At 48.2% G+C, this 23,778-nt stretch overlaps 1 protein-coding gene across 3 annotated transcripts in view; it reads left to right on the forward strand.

The window, feature by feature from the left end:
• LOC137527955 (protein CutA homolog) overlaps window positions 1-20,718 on the forward strand; it is a 40,708-nt gene extending 19,990 nt beyond the window's left edge. For 2 of the 3 annotated variants that reach the window (XM_068249091.1, XM_068249089.1), the window contains exons 2-6: window positions 1,470-1,618; window positions 8,444-8,503; window positions 12,054-12,099; window positions 14,963-15,012; window positions 20,044-20,718. In XM_068249091.1, coding sequence (XP_068105192.1) covers window positions 1,470-1,618; window positions 8,444-8,503; window positions 12,054-12,099; window positions 14,963-15,012; window positions 20,044-20,140 — 402 coding nt within the window. In that variant the 3' untranslated portion in view covers window positions 20,141-20,718. The remainder of the gene's footprint in view (window positions 1-1,469; window positions 1,619-8,443; window positions 8,504-12,053; window positions 12,100-14,962; window positions 15,013-20,043) is intronic. The other variant, XM_068249090.1, reaches the window with a different exon arrangement.
• Window positions 20,719-23,778: the final 3,060 nt, after the last annotated feature.

Consider the following 23,778-nt stretch of genomic DNA (forward strand, 5'->3'; position numbering starts at 1 on the left):
AAATAAAATACATGAGTTTTAATTACGGTAGCATGTATTAATTTTAAACTATAATGGCCAAAAACTGAGAAATAATAAATGTTTTCCATTTCTTTCTTAATCTTTCTGTTAAAATGGATTTAGAAAAAAATAATTCTTAGCAAAATGTACCACCCAAAGAAAGCCTAATTAGTGGCGGAAAAAACAAGATATAGATCAATTAATTGCGATAAGTAGCGATAAAGTTATTGGCAAATGAATGAGAGATGAAAGTTGCTTGGATGCATACGATTTTAAACGCTGAAGTGGTTAATTACCCAACTTCCTTAACAAAAATGGCTAAAAAACATTGAAAAGTCGGAAATTCAGAATTCCGTGGAAACTGTAAAGACATTTGTCGGAATGCGGAATTGAGAATCTGCATTTCCATCCCTACTAGTGGCCCACACACTGCGAGATCCTGGTGATTCTCCGTCACTAATCAATCTGAACGATGTTATGCCTCCACGCTCTGACACCAAAAACAATCCTGTGTCCATCTAAATCATGTGACTGTTAGCTGATTCCTCACCATCGACTGATATTTTCTCTCCAGCCCAATCGAGGTAATTGGTCAGCTTGACCAAATATTGGGCAATTTCCATCAAACGGGCAGAACGGAACATAATCGATTCTCCCGTGATCCGAGAAAATGTTCTGATCGAATGATTGATTGCACAAGAAAGTTGAGTAATGTATGGGCAGCTTTACAATTAGTGCATGGCTGGACTTTCTATATTTCAAACAAACAAGCATAGGACACTTATAATGCGCTTTTCTCCTGGCGGATTCAAAGCGCCAGAGCTGCAGCCACTAGGGGACGCTCTGTTGGCAGTAGCAGTGTTAGGGAAACTTGCCTGAGGTCTCCTACTGAATAGGTGCTGGCTTACTGAACAGGCAGAGCTGAGATTCGAACACTGGTCTCCTGCGTCAGAGGCAGAGCCCTTAACCATTACACCATCCAGCCACCTATTTCCAGGGAGTTGGGGGGTTCTGTTACTCCATTTGATTGCACCAAAATGTCTGATTGAAAGAATTTTGAATGACTTTGGACTAAAATTAATTGTAAAGTACGGACAATTTATATCTATTGGAGCAGTGGTCGATCAATAGGCCATAACGCTGCATCGAATAATGCAACGCTCGATTTGCCATAGATTCCTAGCACCACAACACAATGCAAGTGTATTTCAATGCTGGTGCACTTTCTTTTCGGTGTGGCGAGTTCCATCGGAATAACGCAGAGCATGCAGCGTGTTACCGGGCGACAGGCGCAGTGCAAGCATATAGGCTACTCTGAAGTGCTTGGAGTCCGATAGGAGAAACCAAGATATAATGTTATATGTCTTGTCTTTAGATCTGTCTGCATCCGTCTCTCGTGCCGTTCGTTGGGTTGTAGATTATGATTATTGTTTCGATTATTGAATCTGACACAATCTCGTCTTTTTCAGTTGATGAGCGTCTCGTTTCTGCTGTTTCCGGTATTTAAAAGTGTCCTGTTCCACCTCCACGCGGCCGTGACGGGCGGCTACGTCTCTGGGACGCATTCCCTGGCGTTTATCAACTGCCCCAATGAGCAAATCGCCAAAGACATCGCCAGGTAAAGTGCACTTAAGTTCATCGTTATTATTTGCAATGTATAAAGGGCTTACATGTTACACAGAGGGGTAGGGCTGGATTTACCATGAGGCACTATGGGCACGTGCCTGCAGGCGCCTGATGGTGGAAAGCCAGCTAACTCCCCTCCCAGAGTGCCACCCAGAGCTGGGACAAGGTCCTCCAGCACCCAAGGCTGAGACACCAAAGTGCGCCCCTCCATCCCTTCCACCCCAGCTGTCACACACTGATTGCTATTAGACTAAGAGGCGCCACAGGGCCCACAACCTCCCCAACACCTTAATATCTAGTTATCTGGATTGCAGTCACTGCCATGTATCCCCTTTTCTTATTTATTTCTGCTTCAAACACAATTAGGAATGACAGCTGAATGAATTCTGCGCCCCCTCCTACACTGCGCCCTGAGGCTGGAGCCTCTCCAGCCTATGTCTCGGCCCGGCCCTGCCACCCTCTCTCCTTCCCTATGCAGAGTCCTACTAAGAGTATAAATGAGAGGTTACTCACCCTGCTCTTTCCACTTATGAGATTTCCCTTCAGTCAGGGGCGCCTCTAGCTACTTAATATTGAGGGTAATTCTGGCTACCTAATGCTAAGGGACACCTGTAGCTACCTATGGCAGGCAAGGAAAGGCAGAAGTGACAGCTGGGATATCCAGCACACTTGCAGTGCGGGTCAGCGGGGGTTTGACGGTTCATGGAGGGCGGAGTCTAGGGTGCCAGGACATCTGTGCCTATAGGCTCCTGAGATGTAAATCCGGACCTGGCCTGCAGTGGGGTACTTCATACAGGAAGGTCTTTAATCTTTATAAACTTGAGACACTTAAAGAGACTCTGTAACCCAAAAAAATTCCCCTGGAGGGTACTCACCTCGGGAGGGGGAAGCCTCAGGGTCCCAATGAGGCTTCCCCCTCCCCTGTAGCTGCAGGCAATCCAGCGCTGGCTCCTCCGAAGTGCCCCGGCATCCTCCCCCGACAAGTGCTGATATATTTACCTCTCCTGGCTCCAGCGGGGGCGCTGTTGCGGCAAACTGTACGGAGATAGGCGGAAATACCCCATCTCTGTCAAGTCTGCTGTACTACGCAGGCGCAGGAGACTTGTGTCTGCGCAGGAGACTTGTGTCTGCGCAGGAGACTTGCACCTGCGCAGTAGAGCGGGCCGACATCGATCGGGTATTTCCGCCTATCTTCGAGCGAAGAGCCGATAGTGCGCCTGCGCTGGAGCCGGGAAGCGGGAAGGTAAATCAGAAAGGATGTTCCACTACACCATGGGTAGGGTATAAAAGGTATCTTCAATTTTATTAGCACATCAGAGAATACACATAAGGCTCATGCGTATCGGAGCTCGTGATGGCTCCTTAATCATAGCCCAAATATTTACATCCTGGCTGTTCGGAGGGGCACAGCGAGACCGGCGTGGGACACAGGAGGACGGGGGAAGCCTCGATCGGATCCGGAGGCTTCCCCCACCCGAGGTGAGTACCCCCCAGGGGAACTTTTTGTAGTTACAGGTTTTCTTTAAAAATGTTTGACCAGCAGCCAGCAATGGAGATCTTTACGTGTGCTGTGTTGGAATGACTCTGCGACCCCTCAGAGGCCAAGGTGCAACAATATCGGAGAGCAGCAGAACCATATGGTTACCATGTAGCTCTTTATTATATGTAATTAAAATCACATATCAGAGACAGTCATAATCCAGCGACAGCCCGCTGTTTTGGAGTTACTGCCTTCCTTAAAGGGAAGGTTCAAGCAAAATAAAAAAATGAGTTTCATTTACCTGCGGCTTCTACCAGCCCCATGCAGCCATCCTGTGCCCTCCTAGTCACTCACTGCTGCTCCAGTCCCCCGCCACCAGCTAGTTCTGCTTCTACCAGCCCCATGCAGCCATCCTGTGCCCTCCTAGTCACTCACTGCTGCTCCAGTCCCCCGCTGGCAGCTTGCCGAGCTAGGAGGTCGGCGGGCCGCATTGCGTACATTTTTACGCATTCCCGCTAGTGCAGGAACAGTAACACATAGATTTTTACGCGTTACTGGTTCAATGCATACATTTTTACGAGTACCAGTAATGCGTAAAAATTTATGTGTTAATGTTCCTGCACTAGCGGGAATTCGTAAAAATGTACGCAATGCGTCCCACTGACCTCCGAGGTCAGCAAGCTGCCAGTGGGGGACTGGAGCAGCAGTGAGTGACTAGGAGGGCACAGGATGGCTGCATGGGGCTGGTAGAAGCCCCAGGTAAGTGAAACTAATTTTTTTAATTTTGTTTGGACATTCCCTTTAACCTCCTTGCCGGTTCAATTCCTCCGGCAAGGAGGCAGCGCATGAGGTTTTTTTTTTTTTTTTTTTTAAATCATGTAGCGAGCCGAGGGCTCGCTACATGATAGCCGCTGAGCGGTGGCATCCCCCCACCCAAACGGGATTTCCTGCAGGGCTTCCCCGGTCGCCATGGCGACGGGGCGGGATGACGTCACCGACGTCATGGACGTCGGGACGTCATAGGGAATCCCGATCCGCCCCTCAACGCTGCCTGGCACTGATTGGCCAGGCAGCGCAGGGGTCTGGGGCGGGGGGGAGCGGTGCGGCGGATTGCGGCGGATCGGCGGCGAGCGGCGGCGATCGGAAGTTACAAGCAGCTAGCAGAGTGCTAGCTGCTTGTAACAAAAAAAAATTATGCAAATCGGCCCAGCGGGGCCTGAGCAATCCTCCTGCGCAGGTTACCCCGAGCTGTGCTCGGGATAACCGGCAAGGAGGTTAAAGTACCCCTGAACCACTGTTTTTTTTTAAAACATACATTTAATACTATTTTATTTGTAGTGTTGTGACATATGTCACAGCACCATCCTCCTCCTCCAGCGCCCCTTGTGTCCCCAGCTCTGCTCAGCAGTAGTCTTTGAGCAGAACGTTGATTATGGACAGGGTGGAAGTGGCAGTTCTTCTTCTTCTTTGCCCATCCTTAGGACCGCCTGATGAAGCCGATCGCTGTCATTGGCTAGCGGGGGAGGGAGGACAAGGTTAATATAAAAAAAATAATTGAAAAATGTATTAAATAAAAAAATAAACAAACATCCCTGCAGCAATCAGACCCCACCAACAGAGAGCTCTGTTGGTGGGCAGAAAAGGAAGGAGGGGGGGGTGGAATTGCTTGTGTGCTGAGTTGTACGGCCCTGCAGCGAGCCCTTAAAGCTGCAGTGGCCTAATTAGTGAAAAATAGCCTGGTCACTAGGGGGAGTGTAAGCCTATGGTCCTCAAGTGGTTAATGTGAAGCTAATATTTCAAGATGCAAATACTATTCAAAGTGACTCGTTTCTAAAGGCTCATACACACGTGCAACTTAATGCACAACCAACCGCACAACATGATCAGTTGCACGACTTGTTATTCATACAACAAGTACGTACACACCCGCTGATCAACCAAACAACCAACTCATTTAAATAGCGCGTGTGCACCAACATATCCGCATTCAAAAAACAACCACTTGTTCAAACGACTTGTACACACGTGGCCAACCTGCACGGTAGTTGGGCAGGTTGATCCTCCGGTTGGATTGGGCAAACCGCCTGTTATCAGTTGGACGTCTTGTCTTTTGCCAGCGTACGCACGCCCAATCATCCCACAGATCAAGTTTAGATGATAGTTGGGCGGAATAGTTGTATGTGTGTACGAGCCTTTAAGCTAAATACTCACCTGATGATGGATCGGGGGACCTCACAGCGACGCCTCCTGACGAACGAGGTTCCGCAATCCATCTTTCTGCCCGCATTAACACGGGGCATCACACGACGGGCGCGAACGAGAGTTCAAACCATCGTGGCACTTTGTACGGGAGTCATCAGGGATCTTACAGATCCGATCCACCGTGACGAGCGTTATCACCATACGCTGCTAAGCGTCATTTGCCTAATCACGCACATCTTGCGAGATCACTAAAAAAATCGCCACTCGTCGGAAGAATTGCGCAAAGAATTACAAGGTGGGTACGAGCCATTTTGTCACATACAGTTTGCATTGACTCCTCATGCATGTCAGAGGCGTTAGCACCACTGTCAGTGGCAGAGTGGTACAGGGTGGGACAACGTTGGTGCCGGTTAGTGGCAGAGTGGTACAGGGTGGGGCAGCATTGGAGCTGGTCAGTGGCAGAGTGGTACAGGGTGGCGCAGCGTTGGCGGGGGTAAGTGGAAGAGCGGTACAGGGTGGGGCAGCGTTGGCGCCGGTCAGTGGCAGAGTTGTACAAGGTGGGGCAGTGTTGGCGCTTGTTAGTGGCAGAGCGGTACAGGGTGGCGCAGCGTTGGCAGGGGTAAGTGGCAGAGCGGTACAGGGAGGCGCTGCTTTGGCATCAGTCACTGGCAGAGTGGTACAGGGTGGGGCAGCATTGGCGGCAGTCAGTGGCAGAGTGGTACAGGGTGGGGCAGCGTTGGCAGTGATCAGTGGCAGGGTGGGGCAGCGTTGGTAGTGACCAGTGGCAGAGCGGTACAGGGTGAGGCAGCGTTGGCAGTGATCAGTGGCAGAGCGGTACAGGGTGGGGCAGCATTGGCGGTGATCAGTGGCAGAGCGGTACAGGGTGGGGCAGCGTTGGTGGCGATCAGTGGCAGAGCGGTACAGGGTGAGGCAGCATTGGTGGCAAACAGTGGCAGAGCTGTACAGGGTGGGGCAGCATTGGCGGCAGTCAGTGGCAGAGTGGTACAGGGTGGGGCAGCGTTGGCAGTGATCAGTGGCAGGGTGGGGCAGCGTTGGTAGTGACCAGTGGCAGAGCGGTACAGGGTGAGGCAGCGTTGGCAGTGATCAGTGGCAGAGCGGTACAGGGTGGGGCAGCATTGGCGGTGATCAGTGGCAGAGCGGTACAGGGTGAGGCAGAATTGGTGGCAAACAGTGGCAGAGCTGTACAGGGTGGGGCAGCATTGGCGGCAGTCAGTGGCAGAGTGGTACAGGGTGGGGCAGCGTTGGCAGTGATCAGTGGCAGGGTGGGGCAGCGTTGGTAGTGACCAGTGGCAGAGCGGTACAGGGTGAGGCAGCGTTGGCAGTGATCAGTGGCAGAGTGGTACAGGGTGGGGCAGCATTGGCGGTGATCAGTGGCAGAGCGGTACAGGGTGGGGCAGCGTTGGTGGCGATCAGTGGCAGAGCGGTACAGGGTGAGGCAGCATTGGTGGCAAACAGTGGCAGAGCTGTACAGGGTGAGGCAGCATTGGTGGCGTCCAGTGGCAGAGCTGTACAGTGTGAGGCAGCATTGGCGGTGATCAGTGGCAGAGCGGTACAGGGTGAGGCAGCGTTGGCAGTGATCAGTGGCAGGGTTGTACAGGGTGAGGCAGCGTTGGTGGCAATCAGTGGCAGAGCTGTACAGGGTGAGGCAGCATTGGCGGTGATCAGTGGCAGAGCGGTACAGGGTGAGGCAGCGTTGGCAGTGATCAGTGGCAGGGCTGTACAGGGTGAGGCAGCGTTGGTGGCAATCAGTGGCAGAGCTGTACAGGGTGAGGCAGCGTTGGTGGCAATCAGTGGCAGGGCTGTACAGGGTGAGGCAGCGTTGGCAGTGATCAGTGGCAGAGCGGTACAGGGTGGGGCAGCATTGGCGGCAGTCAGTGGCAGAGCGGTACAGGATGGGGCAGTGTTGGCGCCAGTCAGTGGCAGAGCGGTACAGGGTGAGGCAGCATTGGCAGTCATCAGTGGCAGAGGGGTACAGGGTGGGGCAGCGTTGGTAGTGATCAGTGGCAGAGCGGTACAGGGTGGGGCAGCGTTGGTGGCGATCAGTGGCAGAGCTGTACAGGCTGAGGCAGCATTGGTGGCGATCAGTGGCAGAGCTGTACAGGGTGAGGCAGCTTTGGGGGCGTTCAGTGGCAGAGCTGTACAGGGTGAGGCAGCGTTGGCAGTGATCAGCGGCAGGGCTGTACAGGGTGAGGCAGCGTTGGTGGCAATCAGTGGCAGGGCTGTACAGGGTGAGGCAGCGTTGGTGGCGATCAGTGGCAGAGCGGTACCGGGTGGGGCAGCGTTGGCAGTGATCAGTGGCAGAGCTGTACAGGGTGAGGCAGCATTGGCAGTGATCAGTGGCAGAGTGGTACAGGGTGAGGCAGCGTTAGTGGCGATCAGTGGCAGAGCAGTACAGGGTGGGGCAGCCTTGGCAGTGATCAGTGGCAGAGCAGTACAGAGTGAGGCAGCATTGGCGGTGATCATCAGTGGCAGAGCTGTACAGGGTGAGGCAGCATTGGCAGTGATCAGTGGCAGAGTGGTACAGGGTGAGGCAGCGTTAGTGGCGATCAGTGGCAGAGCAGTACAGGGTGGGGCAGCCTTGGCAGTGATCAGTGGCAGAGCAGTACAGAGTGAGGCAGCATTGGCGGTGATCATCAGTGGCAGAGCTGTACAGGGTGGGGCAGCATTGGCGGCAGTCAGTGGCAGAGCGATACAGGATGGGGCAGTGTTGGCGCCGGTCAGTGGCAGAGCGGTACAGGGTGGGGCAGCGTTGGTAGTGATCAGTGGCAGAGCGGTACAGGGTGGGGCAGCATTGGCGCCGGTCAGTGGCAGAGCTGTACAGGGTGAGGCAGCGTTGGCAGTCATCAGTGGCAGAGCGGTACAGGGTGAGGCAGTGTTTGTAGTGATCAGTGGCAGAGCGGTACAGGGTGAGGCAGCATTTGTAGTGATCAGTGGCAGGGCTGTACAGGGTGGGGCAGCGTTGGCAGCGATCTTCAGGCCGTGCTTCATGGAGGAGTGACCAGCACAATGGCGATTCTTGTACATAACCTGTTTATATCCAATGGGAAACATGTGAATTATGAATGTGGTCATTTAATGACCCGATTAGTCTAATTTACTTTCCGCTTCCCTCAGGGGTATCCTGGAGAAGAGGCTGGCTGCCAGCGTGAATGTGATGCCCAGAAGCTCATCGCTGTAAGTGCTCTGTGACCGCTCGACCATCAATAATTCACACGCCAATTTTCATGTCAAAAACTCCACTGTAATCATCCAAGCCGAGATATGGCAGAGAGGGTCCCGAGATTAGAGGATGTCTCATGATGGGGGGGGGGGGGGGGGGGGGGATTCATACACAAGAGGATTTCATCTTTTAATTGATTTTACAGCAAACCTTCACTTCGCTGTTGAAGGGAACCTGAGGTCAGAGTGATATGGAGGCTGCCATATTTACTACCTTGTAAACATTGCCAGTTGCCTTGCAGCTCTGTTGATCTTTTGGCATAAGTAGTCTCTGAGTCAAAACCCAGGAACAAGCATATGGCTAATCCAGAAAAACTTGTCAGCTGAGTACCTGATCTACTACATGTCTGGTCGGGGTTTATTGCTAAAACTATTATAGACACAGGAGCAGCAGGACTGCCAGGCAACTGGTATTGTTTAAAGTGAACCAGAGACGAAGCACCCTCATGTATTTTACCATTTATATCAGTGGGAACATTAGAGAAAACACATACCCTGCTCTCCGCTTCATCCTTCACTGCTCAGCCTGCTTGTTATGAGCCCTGATAAATTCCCCCACTGAGCATTCAGTGTGGCTTTGCTCAGGAATCATTATAGCTGAGTCTGTCTTCTCTAATGTCTTTTCAAGTCCAAGCCTGCCCCCTTGTGGCTCTGCTATAATGACTCAGCTATAATGATTCCTGAGCAAGGCCAGACTGAATGCTCAGTCGGGGATTTTATCAGGGCTGATAACAAGCAGGCTGAGCACCCCTGACTGCCTGTTCACGCCCCTTCACTGCCCCATTCACACACCCCGACTGCCTGTTCACGCCCCACTAAGTTCCCTCCCATGTTTCCCCTGATCCCTGTGCGTCCACATTGGGCAGAAGAAGCCCAGTCTGGATGTGCTGGTTCGCGGCTGGGACTGTGGGCAGAAGATTAAGAGGATCTGGCTGGTGAGGTGAGTATCTAACTTTTACCTCCTCCCCAGTAGGTTTGCTTTAAAGTACCCCTGAGTGGTGAAGCCCATGGTGAGCTTAGATGACCTCCTCCTCCTTTTTCCTGAGGCTGCTCATTGTCTTCGGGGTCCTTCCCATTCCCTGTCGCCATCCTCTAAGCATTTGACTGAATCCCTCTGGAAAATCCCCTGATCGGCGCCGAGTGATTCAGAACCGCATGTGCGCAGCAAAGGTAAGTACTCCTCCACAAGGGCATGTGTGCTTCAAAACTTGTGCATGCACAGGAGAGCGTTGCTATGGTAATGTAGTTTGTTACCATAGCATTGCACATGTTACCCCTTTAATGGGCGGTGCTCCCCTGTCATTAGTACAGTTAGTAAAATTGCCATGCTCACCCTGCTCATTGTAATCTTACCGCAGTTTGGGATGCTTTGCGGATGTACGCTATGATGTATACAACCATCATACACTCCTGAATTCTCTGATGGGCCTAATACTTCAATCACTCTAGTGATTGGCTTAACATTTCCGCGGTACAATACCGATTCTCTGATTGGCCCATTACTTCCAAGATTTGCGATTGGCCTGACATTTCAGAGTCTTGGTGACACGGTATTCCACAGAATTCCACTGATTTCCGCCACGGAATGGAAATTTTTGATCAGAAACTCGGAAATCGTAAGTTCGTGGAATTTTTAATCTCATCCCTATTGAGAAACCCTGTCCTGCCATTGGCACTCTTTTCCCATTATTCCCCTTTTATTCATCACTACCTGAGCCCGTATTTTCCCCATATTGTTATGCCTGGCATCCGGAATTCTCCATGTCATTATCCCTGTCTGAGGCTGAAGCTACACTGTGAGCGCTTTCTGAGCCCTTTCTTGACTATCAGCGCCTTCTGAGAGCTTTTCAAAAATGCTCCAATTCACTTACATTAACCGTTTAATGACAACTGTACGTATATACACATCCAGTGCAGTTGTGGTGGGTGAATCATCAGTTTGCTCATTTTAATTGTGATGAGTTGTAGAATACATTTTGGTGTGTCTTATGCTGGGTACACACAATACGTCTTTCCAACCGATCGTTTTTCCACTCGATTCTGCGCTCAATACTCTTATCTTCCGCTTGTTTTCTTATCTTTCTCCATTCACTCCTATAGGTGCGTACACACGGCGGATTTGCGCAAATGACCCGTCGTTTGGACGTCCAAACGACTGGCCGTTTGGACGTCAAATCCGGGGTGTGTACAGTCTGTCGTTCAGCTGATAAGACTGGACTTGAGTGATCCGATCGCTCAAGCCCGGTCTTATCAGCCGAACGACAGACTGTACACACCCCGGATTTGACGTCCAAACAACGGGTCCTTTGCGCAAATCCGCTGTGTGTATGTGCCTTAAGAGAAATCGAGTGCAGAATCGATCTGAAGGAATATCGGACGTGTCGGAATTTGTCTATCGAATCCATCTATCGAGAGGAAAAACTTATGTTGTGTACCCAGCATTACAGCTTTTGAACCCACGTCTCACATAAAAAATAGGTACAGACAAACTCAATCCAACATAAAAAGTCATTTTCAAAATTATGATCAAACTTGGGCTAGTCTTAGCAAAACTACAAGAGACATATATGGTAACATTTTAACTGTGATAAGTAGTAGAATAGAGTTTAGAGAGTTTTAAGGCTGAGGCCCATTTCGTGTGTATTCTTTTTAGTCACAAACTGAATCAAAAGCAATTACATTTTCACATATTCTGTATCAAAATAAAATACTTAAAATTAAAACAAAGTGACAGAATATAAAAGAAAAAAACATTTAGTGTTACTTTAAGAACTTGGCTTTTTAAATATATATGTCATGAGGGTATATTACTATTATTTTTGCAAATAAGGTCTTGTAATCATTGATAATGTACAATGAGAAAACAAAAATCAAAAAAACAGAAAAAAAAGACACCTTTATTTCCAAATACAACCCTGTCACCACACATTGTACTAGGAACATAATCTAACCGATGTAATAACCAGGATGAACAAGAAAATGAAATTAGTGGGTTTAACTTATAGTTAGCACTGTTTATTGTAAAGCTATAATAGATGAAAATGGAGAAATAGTGTGTTTCTTTCAATTTTTTCCCCCTGATTTTCCCTGTAAGATGCATAGAAAATAAGGTAATTACTAAACAAAATATTTACACACTAATAACCTAATTTGACCTGAAAAAAATAAAATATAAAGATTGTTAAGGTGTGACAAGTAGTAATAAAGTTATTGGTGAATGAATGAGAGCAGCGTTGATATGTTAAAATTGCTCTTGTCCTGAAGTGGTTAAAATCGCAGTAAAATCGTGGTAAAATTGCCACGATCGAGATTTTTTGAAACGTTTTAATGTGAAATGGGGGTCTTTTTCTAAAGCTCTCAGACAGCGCTGATAGTCAAAAAAGCATTTAGAAAGCGCTCACAGCGTGGCTACAGCCTGACTCCTCGTTATCTGCAGGATTTAGATTGCAAGCTCTTGTTCCCAACCTCCAGTCACAGGGTAATAGCGTATCTTTCTGTCTTGCAGGTATATCTGGAAGGAGGAGATTGAGGAATCTTCTGAGGTACTTTTAGTAAGTGTTTCACTGACCTCAGTTCCTGCACTAACAGCCATTGAAGAGCAGTAGAATACAGACAGCCAGTGAGATGCTCAGAATTTAGATTTGCATGCAAACTTAATGGAAAATTGTATGCGGTGTGGAAACGGTAAAAACCATCTTACGTTACGGGGGAGACTCATATCCACAATGGTTGATGTGATTCTGTGTTCAGTCCCAAGGGCCAATCACGTGTCAGAGAATATAAAAATACAGGAACATCTCTGCACGCGATTGGTTGCTGCAGACTCCCTTCACCAACAGACAAAATAGCTCCTTTGATAAAATATTCAAAAGAAATCCACATCCAGCACCTCCCTTCTTTGGAACTGTCCTGTTTATTTGCTGACGCAGCAGATCACAGTAAGGCAATGTTCACATTATAAATCGACAGCGCTATTTCAAGTGCTGAGCGATTTATTGCAATTTTTTAATAGCCTTTCCCTGCGCTTTCTAAGCTCTTTTTTAAGCTCTTTTGCAGAGGAATTTTTTTTTCACTTCCTGACGTAAGTCAGAAAGTGAACTCTTTCATCTGGAAATGAATAAATACAATGTATGTATTCATGAACGCGCTGGGGAAATTGCTATACAAAGCGCTTTTTTAAGCTCTAACGGACAAGAGTGATTTTCACCTGTCAGTGCTCATCACTTTCATTTGCCAATAGCTTAATCACTACTTATCACAATGAAATTATCTAGATCTTTTTTTTTTAACTACCAATTGGGCTTTTTGGGGTTGATATTTGTTTTCAGTAATTACTTTGTTTTCTATGCATTTTAAAGGGAAAAACAAGGAAAAAATGAAAAAATACACTATTTCTCCAATTTCATCCCCTATAGTTTTATCTGCCTATCTGTCCTGGTTATCACAAGATTTTAATTATGTCCCTAGTACAAAGTATGGTGACAATATAGTATTTGGATATAAAGGTGTATTTTTTCTTTGGTTGGTTTTTTATTCACAAAGGCCTAGTGCGCACCAGAGCGGTTCTGCTGCGGTTTGCGATCCGCTTGCGGGTGCGGATCCGCTAGGGTAATGTATTTCAATGGGCTGGTGCACACCAGAGCTGGAGGCGTTTTGCAGAAACGCATTCTCCCGGGCTGCTGCAGATTTTGGATTGCGGATGCGTTTCTGCCTCAATGTTAAGTATAGGAAAAACGCAAACCGCTCTGAAAAACGGCACTTCAGAGCTGTTTGCCAGGCGTTTTTTGTTACAGAAGCTGTTCAGTAACAGCTTTACTGTAACAATACATGAAATCTACTACACCAAAAACGCTTCACAAAACCGCAAAATGCTAGCTGAAACGCTACAGAAAAAAAAGAAAAAGCGTTTCAAAATCTGCTAGCATTTTGCGGATCTGCTAGCGGTTTTTGGTGTGCACTAGGCCTATTTCCACGTGCACAGGAATGCGGGAGCACGCACGCGCACAGCAGCAGCAGCAGCACTGTCTGACTTATAAAAACGTCCTGGAGTCATTAAGAGGCTCTAGCAGGACATTTTTACAAGTCAGCTTGTCATTAAGTGGTTAAGCGCCACCATAGACCATAATAGGAATTACAGCTATAGCGGCGCACAGGGAGTAACGTTGGCGCCGTCAGAAGACGGAGCTGAAGTTACATTTAAACACTAATTCGGCCGCCAGCAATAGCTGAAAGCTGAATTACATCATTGCCCACCGTCCACGTGGACCTGGAGGGGGAATAGTAATTACCACCGCCAGGACTTGTGCAGAAGCAGGATAAGCCATATACCGGCCGTATCCTGCGCCCAAGTCTCCCGGCCGGCGATTTCATTCGTACCCACTTTGGGTACCTGCGGTTGGAGGTTTCATAAACTGAGGAGTCGGAGTCAGATTTTTGCACAGCACTGCTCAGGCGACACATGCCACCTTTTTGCCGCCGTGTAACACCAGTGCGTACCAAACGGACGACAAGTTTTTTTAAATAAATATATAAACTGCATAAAATTACATACAATACAATACAATAACATTTGTAAAGCGCTTTTCTCCCATAGGACTCAAAGCGCATAACATCCGGAGAATGCCCATGGCCAGCTGCCAGGAAACTGAACTGCCCAACAAGAGAGCAGTTCAACCTCCCAAGGCAAAGGGGCCTAATAAACATGACATAGTTTTTCCAGGGCCGGGCCGAGGCAGAGGCGAGAGAGGCTCCAGCCTCAGGGCGCAGTGTAGGAGGGGACGCACAACTCACTCAGCTATCATTCCCCTATTGTGTTTGAAACAAAGAAAAATAAGAAAAGGGGATACATGGCAGTGACTGCAAGCCAGATAGCTAGAGATTAAGGTGTTGGGGGAGGTGGGGACCCTGGGGAACCTATTAGTCTAATAGCAATCAGTGTGTGACGGCTGGGGTGGGAGGGATGGAGGGGCGCACATTGGTGTCTCAGCCTTGGGCGCTGGAGGACCTTGTCCCGGCTCTGAGTGTTTCGTGACTGCCCCCCTCCCCCTCCCCTTCCTCAGGTGTTATTTTAGTAGCCTATACAGCATTTAAAAGCTAAACACAAATATTTTACAAAAGCAGGAAGTTTTAAATCAGGATGATACCATTTATTGGCTAACTAAAAATTAATAAAAATAAGCAAGCTTTCGGCCTTGCAGCCTTCGTCTGGCTTATATCCTGTTAGTTGCCAGACGAAGGCTGCAAGGCCGAAAGCTTGCTTATTTTTATTAATTTTTAGTTAGCCAATAAATGGTATCATCCTGATTTAAAACTTCTTGCTTTTACTGATGGCTAACACGGTACAATACCCTACTGCTACTATTTTACAAAAGGGTGCTACTTTCTTTCTAAATGTGTTACTGTTTTTTGGTGCAGATGATGAAGACCCGGACGGCCATGATAGAGGAGTTAGCGGAGTATGTCAGGTAGGTTCTGCTGAGACTTCAGTGAACACAATGCAGAGAGGGAGGTCAGTCTGACCACTCACTAGCCTGTCATAACCAACCTCAGCAACACTAAAGCACACCTCAAGTGTGAGAGATACGGAGGCTGCCATGTATACTTCCCCTTAAAGCGGACCTGAACTCAGGACTTCCTCTCTGCTCTAAAAGATATGCAACAGCATAATAACCTTTAAAGTGACCCCATGGTGAAAATTAACTGACGAGATAAACAATTATGTTTACCTTCCTACTCCTAAAAATCACTTTTTTAAGTATTCCAGGGTTTTATTTTATAGTTGCACATTTACAAAGTAGGTTCATTGTTTTACTGCCTCTGCTCAGTGGCAGCCTATAAAGTGTCCCAGAGTGAAAATACATGACCTATTGACCTTGTCCTACCTCCCCCCTGTCCTCAGAAGTTGTATTCTGCCAGGAAAACTTGTATGGCTGTAATTTGCTTATCAGTGATGTGTACTATATTCCCTACAAGACAGAAGCTGTCACTTCCATGCCTGGAAATTAACTCTTTCAGGCAGCAAAATAAAACAAGTAAAACAGCGTGGTTATTAATGTTTTGTACTGTACATACACATGTTTATCTCATCATGTCACGTTGCCTCAGGTACACTTTAAAGGAAAACATTTTTTTGTTACAGCTGATACAAATCCTGCTATAAATCTGCAGTGTGGCTACTTCCTGCTTTCATGGAAGCAGACGTACTGTTAACATCCTGTGCTTTCAAATGAGCTTATCTGCAGGTGACAGTCGAGAGATCAAATTACAGTGGTGATTAGTCACAGATGAGGGGGAATTAGACAGGCTGAACTCTCTAAGTACACACAGGGTGAATTTCTCTGTTTTCCTTCTGTCCTGTGCAAGAGTTCAGCTCCACTTTAATCAATACCAGTTGCCTGGCAGTCCTGCTGATCCTCTTCTTCTAAAGGTAGCCATATATCAGACGATGTGTGGGCAGATCTCTCGCTGATCGGAGAGGGATCTGGGCCATACACTGCAGGCAGATGTCAGCATGAAGTCTGTTGGAAATTGTCCTAGCGCCGCTGCCTCCTCCATCCCCCGACCCGTGGTGAATGTCCCAGGGTCACCTGTCACGGGGGCTCCTCCTCCTCTGTCTGACATCTCCTTGAATTGCCACTGGAGCGGTTGTACCATGTGACCCCGCCGCATGCGGTGACATCGCTACCAGGGCCGGCCCTAGACTTTTTGCCGCCTGAGGAAAAAATGATTGCTGCCGCCGCCCAAGAGATTGGGCCGGGCCGAGGCATAGGCTGGAGAGGCTCCAGCCTCAGGGTGCAGTGTAGGAGGGGGCGCACAATTCATTCAGCTGTCATTCCTAATTGTGTATAAAGCAGAAAGAAATAAGAAAAGGGGATACATGGCAGTGACTGCAAGCCATATAACTAGATATTAAGGTGTTGGGGAGGTTGTGGGCCCTGTGGCCCTCTTAGTGTAATAGCAATCAGTGTGTGACGGCTGGGGTGGGAGGGATGGGGGAGGGGCCTCTTAGTGTAATAGCAATCAGTGTGTGACGGCTGGGGTGGGAGGGATGGGGGAGGGGCCTCTTAGTGTAATAGCAATCAGTGTGTGACGGCTGGGGTGGGAGGGATGGGGGAGGGGCCTCTTAGTCTAATAGCAATCAGTGTGTGACGGCTGGGGTGGGAGAGAAGGGGGAGGGGCCTCTTAGTGTAATAGCAATCAGTGTGTGACGGCTGGGGTGGGAGGGATGGAGGAGGGGCCTCTTAGTGTAATAGCAATCAGTGTGTGACGGCTGGGGTGGGAGGGATGGAGGAGGGGCCTCTTAGTCTAATAGCAATCAGTGTTTGACGGCTGGGGTGGGAGAGAAGGGGGAGGGGCCTCTTAGTGTAATAGCAATCAGTGTGTGACGGCTGGGGTGGGAGGGATGGAGGAGGGGCCTCTTAGTGTAATAGCAATCAGTGTGTGACGGCTGGGGTGGTAGGGATGGAGGGGCGCACTTTGGTGTCTCAGCCTTGGGTGCTGGAGGACCTTGTCCCTGATTGCCCAGCAAGTGTGTAAGGTGCTGAAAAGGAACACAAAGGCTCTTTACTAAGATGCTATGCAAAACAGAAGCGTGCCTTCTTAAAGGAGACCCGAACTGACATGTGACATGATGGGATAGACATGGGTATGTACAGTGCCTAGCACACAAATAACTATGCTGTGTTCCTTTTTTTTCTTTCTCTGTCTGAAAGAATTAAACATCAGGTATGCAAGTGGCAGTTCCAGTCTGAGTCAGACTACAGTGTAACCGTCAGTGATAAGGAAATACAGCCATAAAACACTTTCCTAGCAGAAACTGGCTTCTGAAAGCAGGAAAGAGATAGAAAAAGTCAAGAGTTGATAGATTTTAGCTCTGGCATACGCCAATTAATTTGTCATTGAACAAAAACAATAAAACAGTAAAAACTTAAAAAGTAGATTTAAATACAAGATAAAACTGTGGAATATCTTAACCTCTTGACGACCAGCTAACGCCGATTGGCGTAAACTGGTCGTCTGCGGGTTTCCATGGAAACGGCCGCTCGAACGGTCTGTTCGAGCGGCCTTTCCATGTCCGTTCACGGAGGGTGTCTCCGTGAACAGCCGGAGAGCCGCCGATCGCAGCTCGCCGGCAAAATGTAAACATGCGGGGAAGAAATCCCCGCTGTTTACATCATGCGGCGCTGCTGCGCTCAGCGCCGTAAGGCAGATCGGCGATCCTCGGCTTCTGATTGGCCGGGGATCGCCGGCCTATGATATGCTGAAGCCTATCCTTCAATGCGCAGGACGGATATCCGTCCTGCGCAGCTCACAGGGGGAGGGACAGAGCGCAGAGAATGCTGCGGAGGGGGGCTTTGAAGAGCCCCCCCCCCCCGCAAAGCGCAGCAAGCCGGCGGCGATCAGACCCCCCCAGCAGGACATCCCCTCAGTGGGGAAAAAAGGGGGTAAGTCTGATCGCCCTGGCTCTATCCTGATCTGTGCTGCGGGCTGGAGAGCCCACGCAGCACAGATCAGCCATAAATCCCCTGGTCGTCAAGTGGTTAAAAAGTCATTTTTATGAGGAGGAGGATAGATACAATTATTTATTTCATTCGTTTATTTTCACCTCGGTTGTCCTTTAAAACAGAAGGTATTTGTGATTATTCAGGTTGGAGTGAGCGTATGATGTCTCCCACAATGCACCACTGCTGAATATGCAAATTATCCTTTGTTGTCCCTGTAAGCTAGCCACACCTCCAAATGCGCTGGAATGCAATGATGTGTCAGCTTGTTAATTGTACAGAGCCAGAATAATCCAACATGACTATAGACTGTTTCGGATTGGTTGATGATCCTCATCAGTGCATGGCATGGATTAATGTGACTCTATGGGGTTTGAAACACCCAGAGGCACAGACTAACCAGCGAGCTCATGGTGACCCAGAACTCATTGGGATGTGTAAGGGACTACAATGGTCCTAAAAGCCCCCTTACTAAGATGTTAAGAAAAACAAAAGTTTGCTTTCCTAAAACAGAAAGAATTTGCGATAATTCAGGTTGGAGTGAGCTTGAGATGTCTCCCAGGCACCACTGCTGAATATATGCAAATTAACCATTGTACCATTAGAAGCTAAACACACCTCCAGAACCGCTGGAATGCAATGATGTGTCAGCTTGTTAATATGTACAGAGCCATAATAATCCAACATGCATACAGACTGTTTCGGATTGTTTGATCCTCATCAGTGCATGGCATGGATTAATTTGGCTCTATGGAGTAGGGCTTGTAAATCCGAGAGGCACAGACTAACCAGCGAGCTCAGGGTGACCCAGAACTCATTGGGATGTGTAAGGGACTACAATGGTCCTAAAAGCCCAGAGGCACAGACTAACCAGCAAGCTCATGGTGAGCCAGAACTCATTGGAGTGTGTGAGGGGCTGCAAAGGACCAAATAAATTGTACCATCCTGATTAAAAACTTGTACAATACTCTACTGCTACTGCCATGCTTTTCATCAGTGTACTCTCTCTAGTGTCCTCAGTTTAGTTACATAGTTATTTGGGTTGAAAAAATACATACGTCCATCGAGTTCAACCTAGCCTGGGATATGCTCAGCAGAGGGTCCTGTTACACCCAGGGTGCAGCTCTACGGCCCAGGGGCATGGAAATGATCTCATCTGCTGGAGTCCTTTCACGGTTGGGTGGCTGGACTGGTTCTCTCCAGTTGCAGCTCAGGGTCATTCCTCAATGAAAGCTTCAGTAAAGCTTATAAGAGGTGGTTTTTATGAATGCTAATGTGGATATTGGGAATGCTGTAGATGTGATAAACTTGGAATTTGCAGAGGCCTTCGACACTGTTCCCCACAAAAGTCTGGTGCAGAAGCTGAGGATGCAAGGACTGGGGAAGAGTCTGTGTTCATGGATAGGGAACTGGCTAATGGACAGAAAACAAACAGTTGTAGTCAATGGATCATACTCAAAATGGGTGACTGTTAGCAGTGGGGTCCCACAGAGGTCTGTACTGGGTCCAGTGCTCTTCAATTTATTTATTAATAAATTGTAGATGAAGTAGAAAGCAATGTTGCTATTTATAAATACAAGTTGTGCAGAATCATCAACTCTCAGGAAGATAGTGTCATATTGCAACAGGATCTGGGTAGGATGGCTATATGGGCACATACATGGCAGATGAAATTCAATGTTGACAAATGTAAAGTCATGCATTTTGGACGTACTAATGGTCTAGCACCATACAAAATAAATGGGATACAGTTGGGAACATCAAACTTGGAGAAGGACTTAGGAGTACTCATCGACAACAAGCTAAATAATCGTACTCAATGCCAAGCCGCTGCAGCTAAAGCTAACAAAATTTTAGGATGCATTAAAAGAGAAATAAAAACTCGAGATGCTAGCATTATATTGCCCCTGTTTAACTCTCTAGTAAGGCCACATCTGGAATAAGGAATTCAGTTCTGGGCACCACATTAAACTGTATCTGTGTTTTGGATTACAGGTTTGTTCACCCCTTTGAAACACCCGACTTTCTGACAGTGCCGATTGACAAGGGGAACCCGGCTTATTTTAGATGGATGGAGGAGGTCTTGTCATGAGGACGACGGTGGATTTTGTGTTTGGACTTCTGCAATGATATCCTGGAGGAGGATTATGGCTTCTCGGTAGACGCCAGATCTTCTTTAGCAGTAGTAGTCAGATTTGGTCTTTTGTATGGTCTGTTGTCCCTGCTGCCTACGAGGACTATGAAGAGCACAGACCATGATGGTTGTTGGAGGACAGGAACGTTCCCCTTCCTTCACCTAAGTCCAGGTGATATGACAGGTGAGAAAGGAAAGAGGAACGTCACCTTCCTGCCCAGCAGGTGCAGATGTGAGACAACGTCATGTGGATACCGCGCAGAATGAGGCGCAGATGTGAGACAATGCCGTGTGGATACCGCGCAGAAAGTGCATGAGGGCAAAACGAGAAATAAACCAGAGAAACGAAGAACAACATTCCAGGAATGAGAATTAGAGGTCATGCAGCACTCATTAGAGCCTGTTTCCACAAAAAAACGCAGACGCATGAGTTTTCTGCGCAGTAGGAACAGAGCACAGAACTTGCCACATCATAAGTAGGAATGCTCAAATCCGGATCCGGGGAAGATACCTGGATAGTTGCTATCCGGATATCTCCCAGTAAACCTGTGCGGGTTGGGCGGGGGCCAAGCTTACCTGTCTGATGTCTTCTTAGGTCCGTCCCTGGCGCCTCCCACGATGCGCTCCACGCGGCGGTCACGTGACTACAAACACTTCCTCCTTCCGGGTTGAAGGAGGAAGTGTTTGTAGTCACGTGATGCGCGTGGACCGCATCGTGGAAGAAGCCAGGGACGGACGAAGAAGACATCAGACAGGTAAGCTTGGCCCCCGCCCAACCCGCACAGGTTTACTGGGAGATATCCGGATAGCAAATATCCAGGTTTCTCCCGGATTGGATTTGAGAATCACTAATCATAAGAAATGACAATGTGCGCTGACAGGGTCACATGCATAGCCCCGCCCCCGTTCAGTGACTTATTACCTTCTGAGCAGGAAGTACGTCACTGGGATTCCCGTCGGTCTGCACATGTGCGCTGTGACGCGTTCTGTCATTTACGTGCGTCGCCCATAGTCTTCCATTACCCCAAGCGCCATGCGTTAAGCTTGTGGTAACACTGCAGCCCATGCATAGGATTGGACACTTCCGGCGCACTGCAATGGACCATAATAAGTGTGAGGCCTGGAAGCCACTAGAGCGCTTTTTTGAGCTTTTAGGGAGCGCTTTAAACCGCCACGATTTCCCTAAACGCTCTGGCAATGTAAATAAATGTCACAAATTCCATAGTAGTGATTGTGATCCGCAAAATCAAAATCGCAGGACAAGCAGCATTTTGGGAGCGTTTGCGCTTCAGTGTAAAGTATTTATAGTGCTGGCTAATCGCTCATAAATCATTACACATAGCGATTTGTGTGCGATTTTAAATTACTGCAAACTGTAAAAATAATTTGAAATCAGAATTAAAATCGCTAATCGCAAATCACTATCACAATTGCTGCCAAAAAGCTTACACTTTAATTACTACCAAAATCACTACCAGAAAACGCTCCTGAAATCGCTACATTAGTACATACATTAGTAGCAGCGCTTTGCTAATCACCAGCGATCAGCAAAGTGCTGAAGAATCCCCATGTGTGTACGAGCCCTTACAAAACGCTACTGAACTGTCGTGAAAATCTTAAAATTGAAAACACATACAAATAAGAAGTACGTTTCTTCCAGAGTGAAATGAGCCATAAATTACTTTTCTCCAATGTTGCTGTCACTTACAGTAGGTTGTAGAAATCTGACAGAAGTGACAGGTTTTGGGTTAGTCCATCTCTTCATGAGGGGATTCTCACCATGGCCTTTATTCTTTATAAAGACATGCCCTGAAAAAGATTTATACAAAGATGCTGACCATGCTCCCTGCTCACCGTACTCTTTTTTGGCAGTTGGACAGAGCAATTGCCATTCACTAAGGGCCCGTTCACACTGCACGCGTTTCCAGCCGCGTTTTGGAAACGCGTGCAGGTGGCCGACACGCACGACATCAAACATTGCATAGAGTGCAATGTCTGATGTTCACACTGCATGCGTTCCGGACCTGTGCGGTCTGGGAACGCATGCCGCACGCAGATTTCGTCAAAACGCGTGGCTGTCCCATTCACTTTTCAGTGATGGGATCAGCCACGCAACGCACACAAACGCGGATGGCCATGCGTTCGTACGCGTTGCGGTCCGCACGCGTTCCGCACGCGTTCCGCACGCATGGCCATCCGCATTTGTGATCTGAACGGGCCAAAAGTGCTTTTAAAAATGAATAAAACCCTGAGAACCCCTCATGAGAAGATGGGCTAGTCCAAAGTCTGTCAGTAATGTCAGATTTCTACTACTTACTGTAAGTGACAGCAACATAGGAGAAAAGTAATTTATGGCTCATTTTATTCTGGAAGAAACTTACTTCTTATTTGTATATGTTAACATGTATTTTACAATTTAAGAGTTTCACGACAGAGGTCCTTTAAAAACGCTAGCAATTTGCAATTTGTAGTGGGCTCCAGGCCTGAAAGTCTCCATATACTGTACATCTGGCTTTTGCGGCCCCTTGTGGTAAAATACCTCCATATTTACTTAAGGAGAGGAAAGTCTCTGGATCCTATTGAGAGGCTTCCTATGCTATTCTCCAGGCCCCCATTGCAGAGTGCGCACCCCCTGAAGCTACCCATCGAGGGAACTGTACTGAGCGTCTGAACTCCAGCCAGAAGAAGAGCCCGCCCCCGAGGTTCTGGTGGTTCCCGGGCAGCGGCGGAGGACAGCGGGGGGAAACCTCTGCAGGAACCAGCGGCCTCCCTCCCCTTAGGTGGGTATTTACTTTCTTACAAGTTTGATGCTTCAGGTTCCCTTTAAATGACACCTGAAGTGAGTGGAATATGGAGGCTGCCATATTTATTTCCTTTAGGCTACTTGCACACCAAGACGTTGCGTTCGGTAGTACGTTAAGGTCGCATAACGTGCACCTAACGCAAGGCCTGGTGCTCTTCTATGTGGATGTCAGAGTAAGCCGCGTTGTGCAGCTCACTCTGGCGTCCGTGATGCGTACTCTTGGACGCATGCGGCATCACGTGGTTCCGCCGGCCAATCGCAGCACAGAGCGGCCGCACCAGGAAGTAAACACTGCACGTCACAACGTGCAGTGAATATTAATTAGCCATGTTCCTGGCCGCTCTCCCCTCCTCCCCAACATGACTGCGCATGTGCAAAGTCTAACGTGGCTTAAGCCGCTGTAACGCCGTAGCATGCTGCACTTTCGGCAGAACGTGCGTTACATGTAACGCAACGTGGGCAGTGTGAACAGCCCACTTGTGTTACATTGCTGTGCGTTGGGGGAGTGTTACAGGCTGCACTAACGTGCGCCTGTAACGTCTTAGTGTGTAAGCAGCATTAAAGTGGATCCGAGATGAACTTTTACTCATTGCACAATAATGTTCCTTTCCTATTGTTTATAGGGCATTCCTCAAGCCAAATACTTTTTTGTTTTTGTTTTAATACTCTAATTCCCTCTAAACTAAACAAGCCACGCCCACAGGTTTTCAGAGAGCCTTGGCGGTAGCAAGGGCTTATGGGAGCTCAGTCTGGGCAGGAGGAGGGGGAGGTATTACTAGCCAGAGATTTCAGA

Source organism: Hyperolius riggenbachi, chromosome 8 (genome assembly GCF_040937935.1).
Source record: "Hyperolius riggenbachi isolate aHypRig1 chromosome 8, aHypRig1.pri, whole genome shotgun sequence".
Lineage (NCBI taxonomy): Eukaryota > Metazoa > Chordata > Amphibia > Anura > Hyperoliidae > Hyperolius > Hyperolius riggenbachi.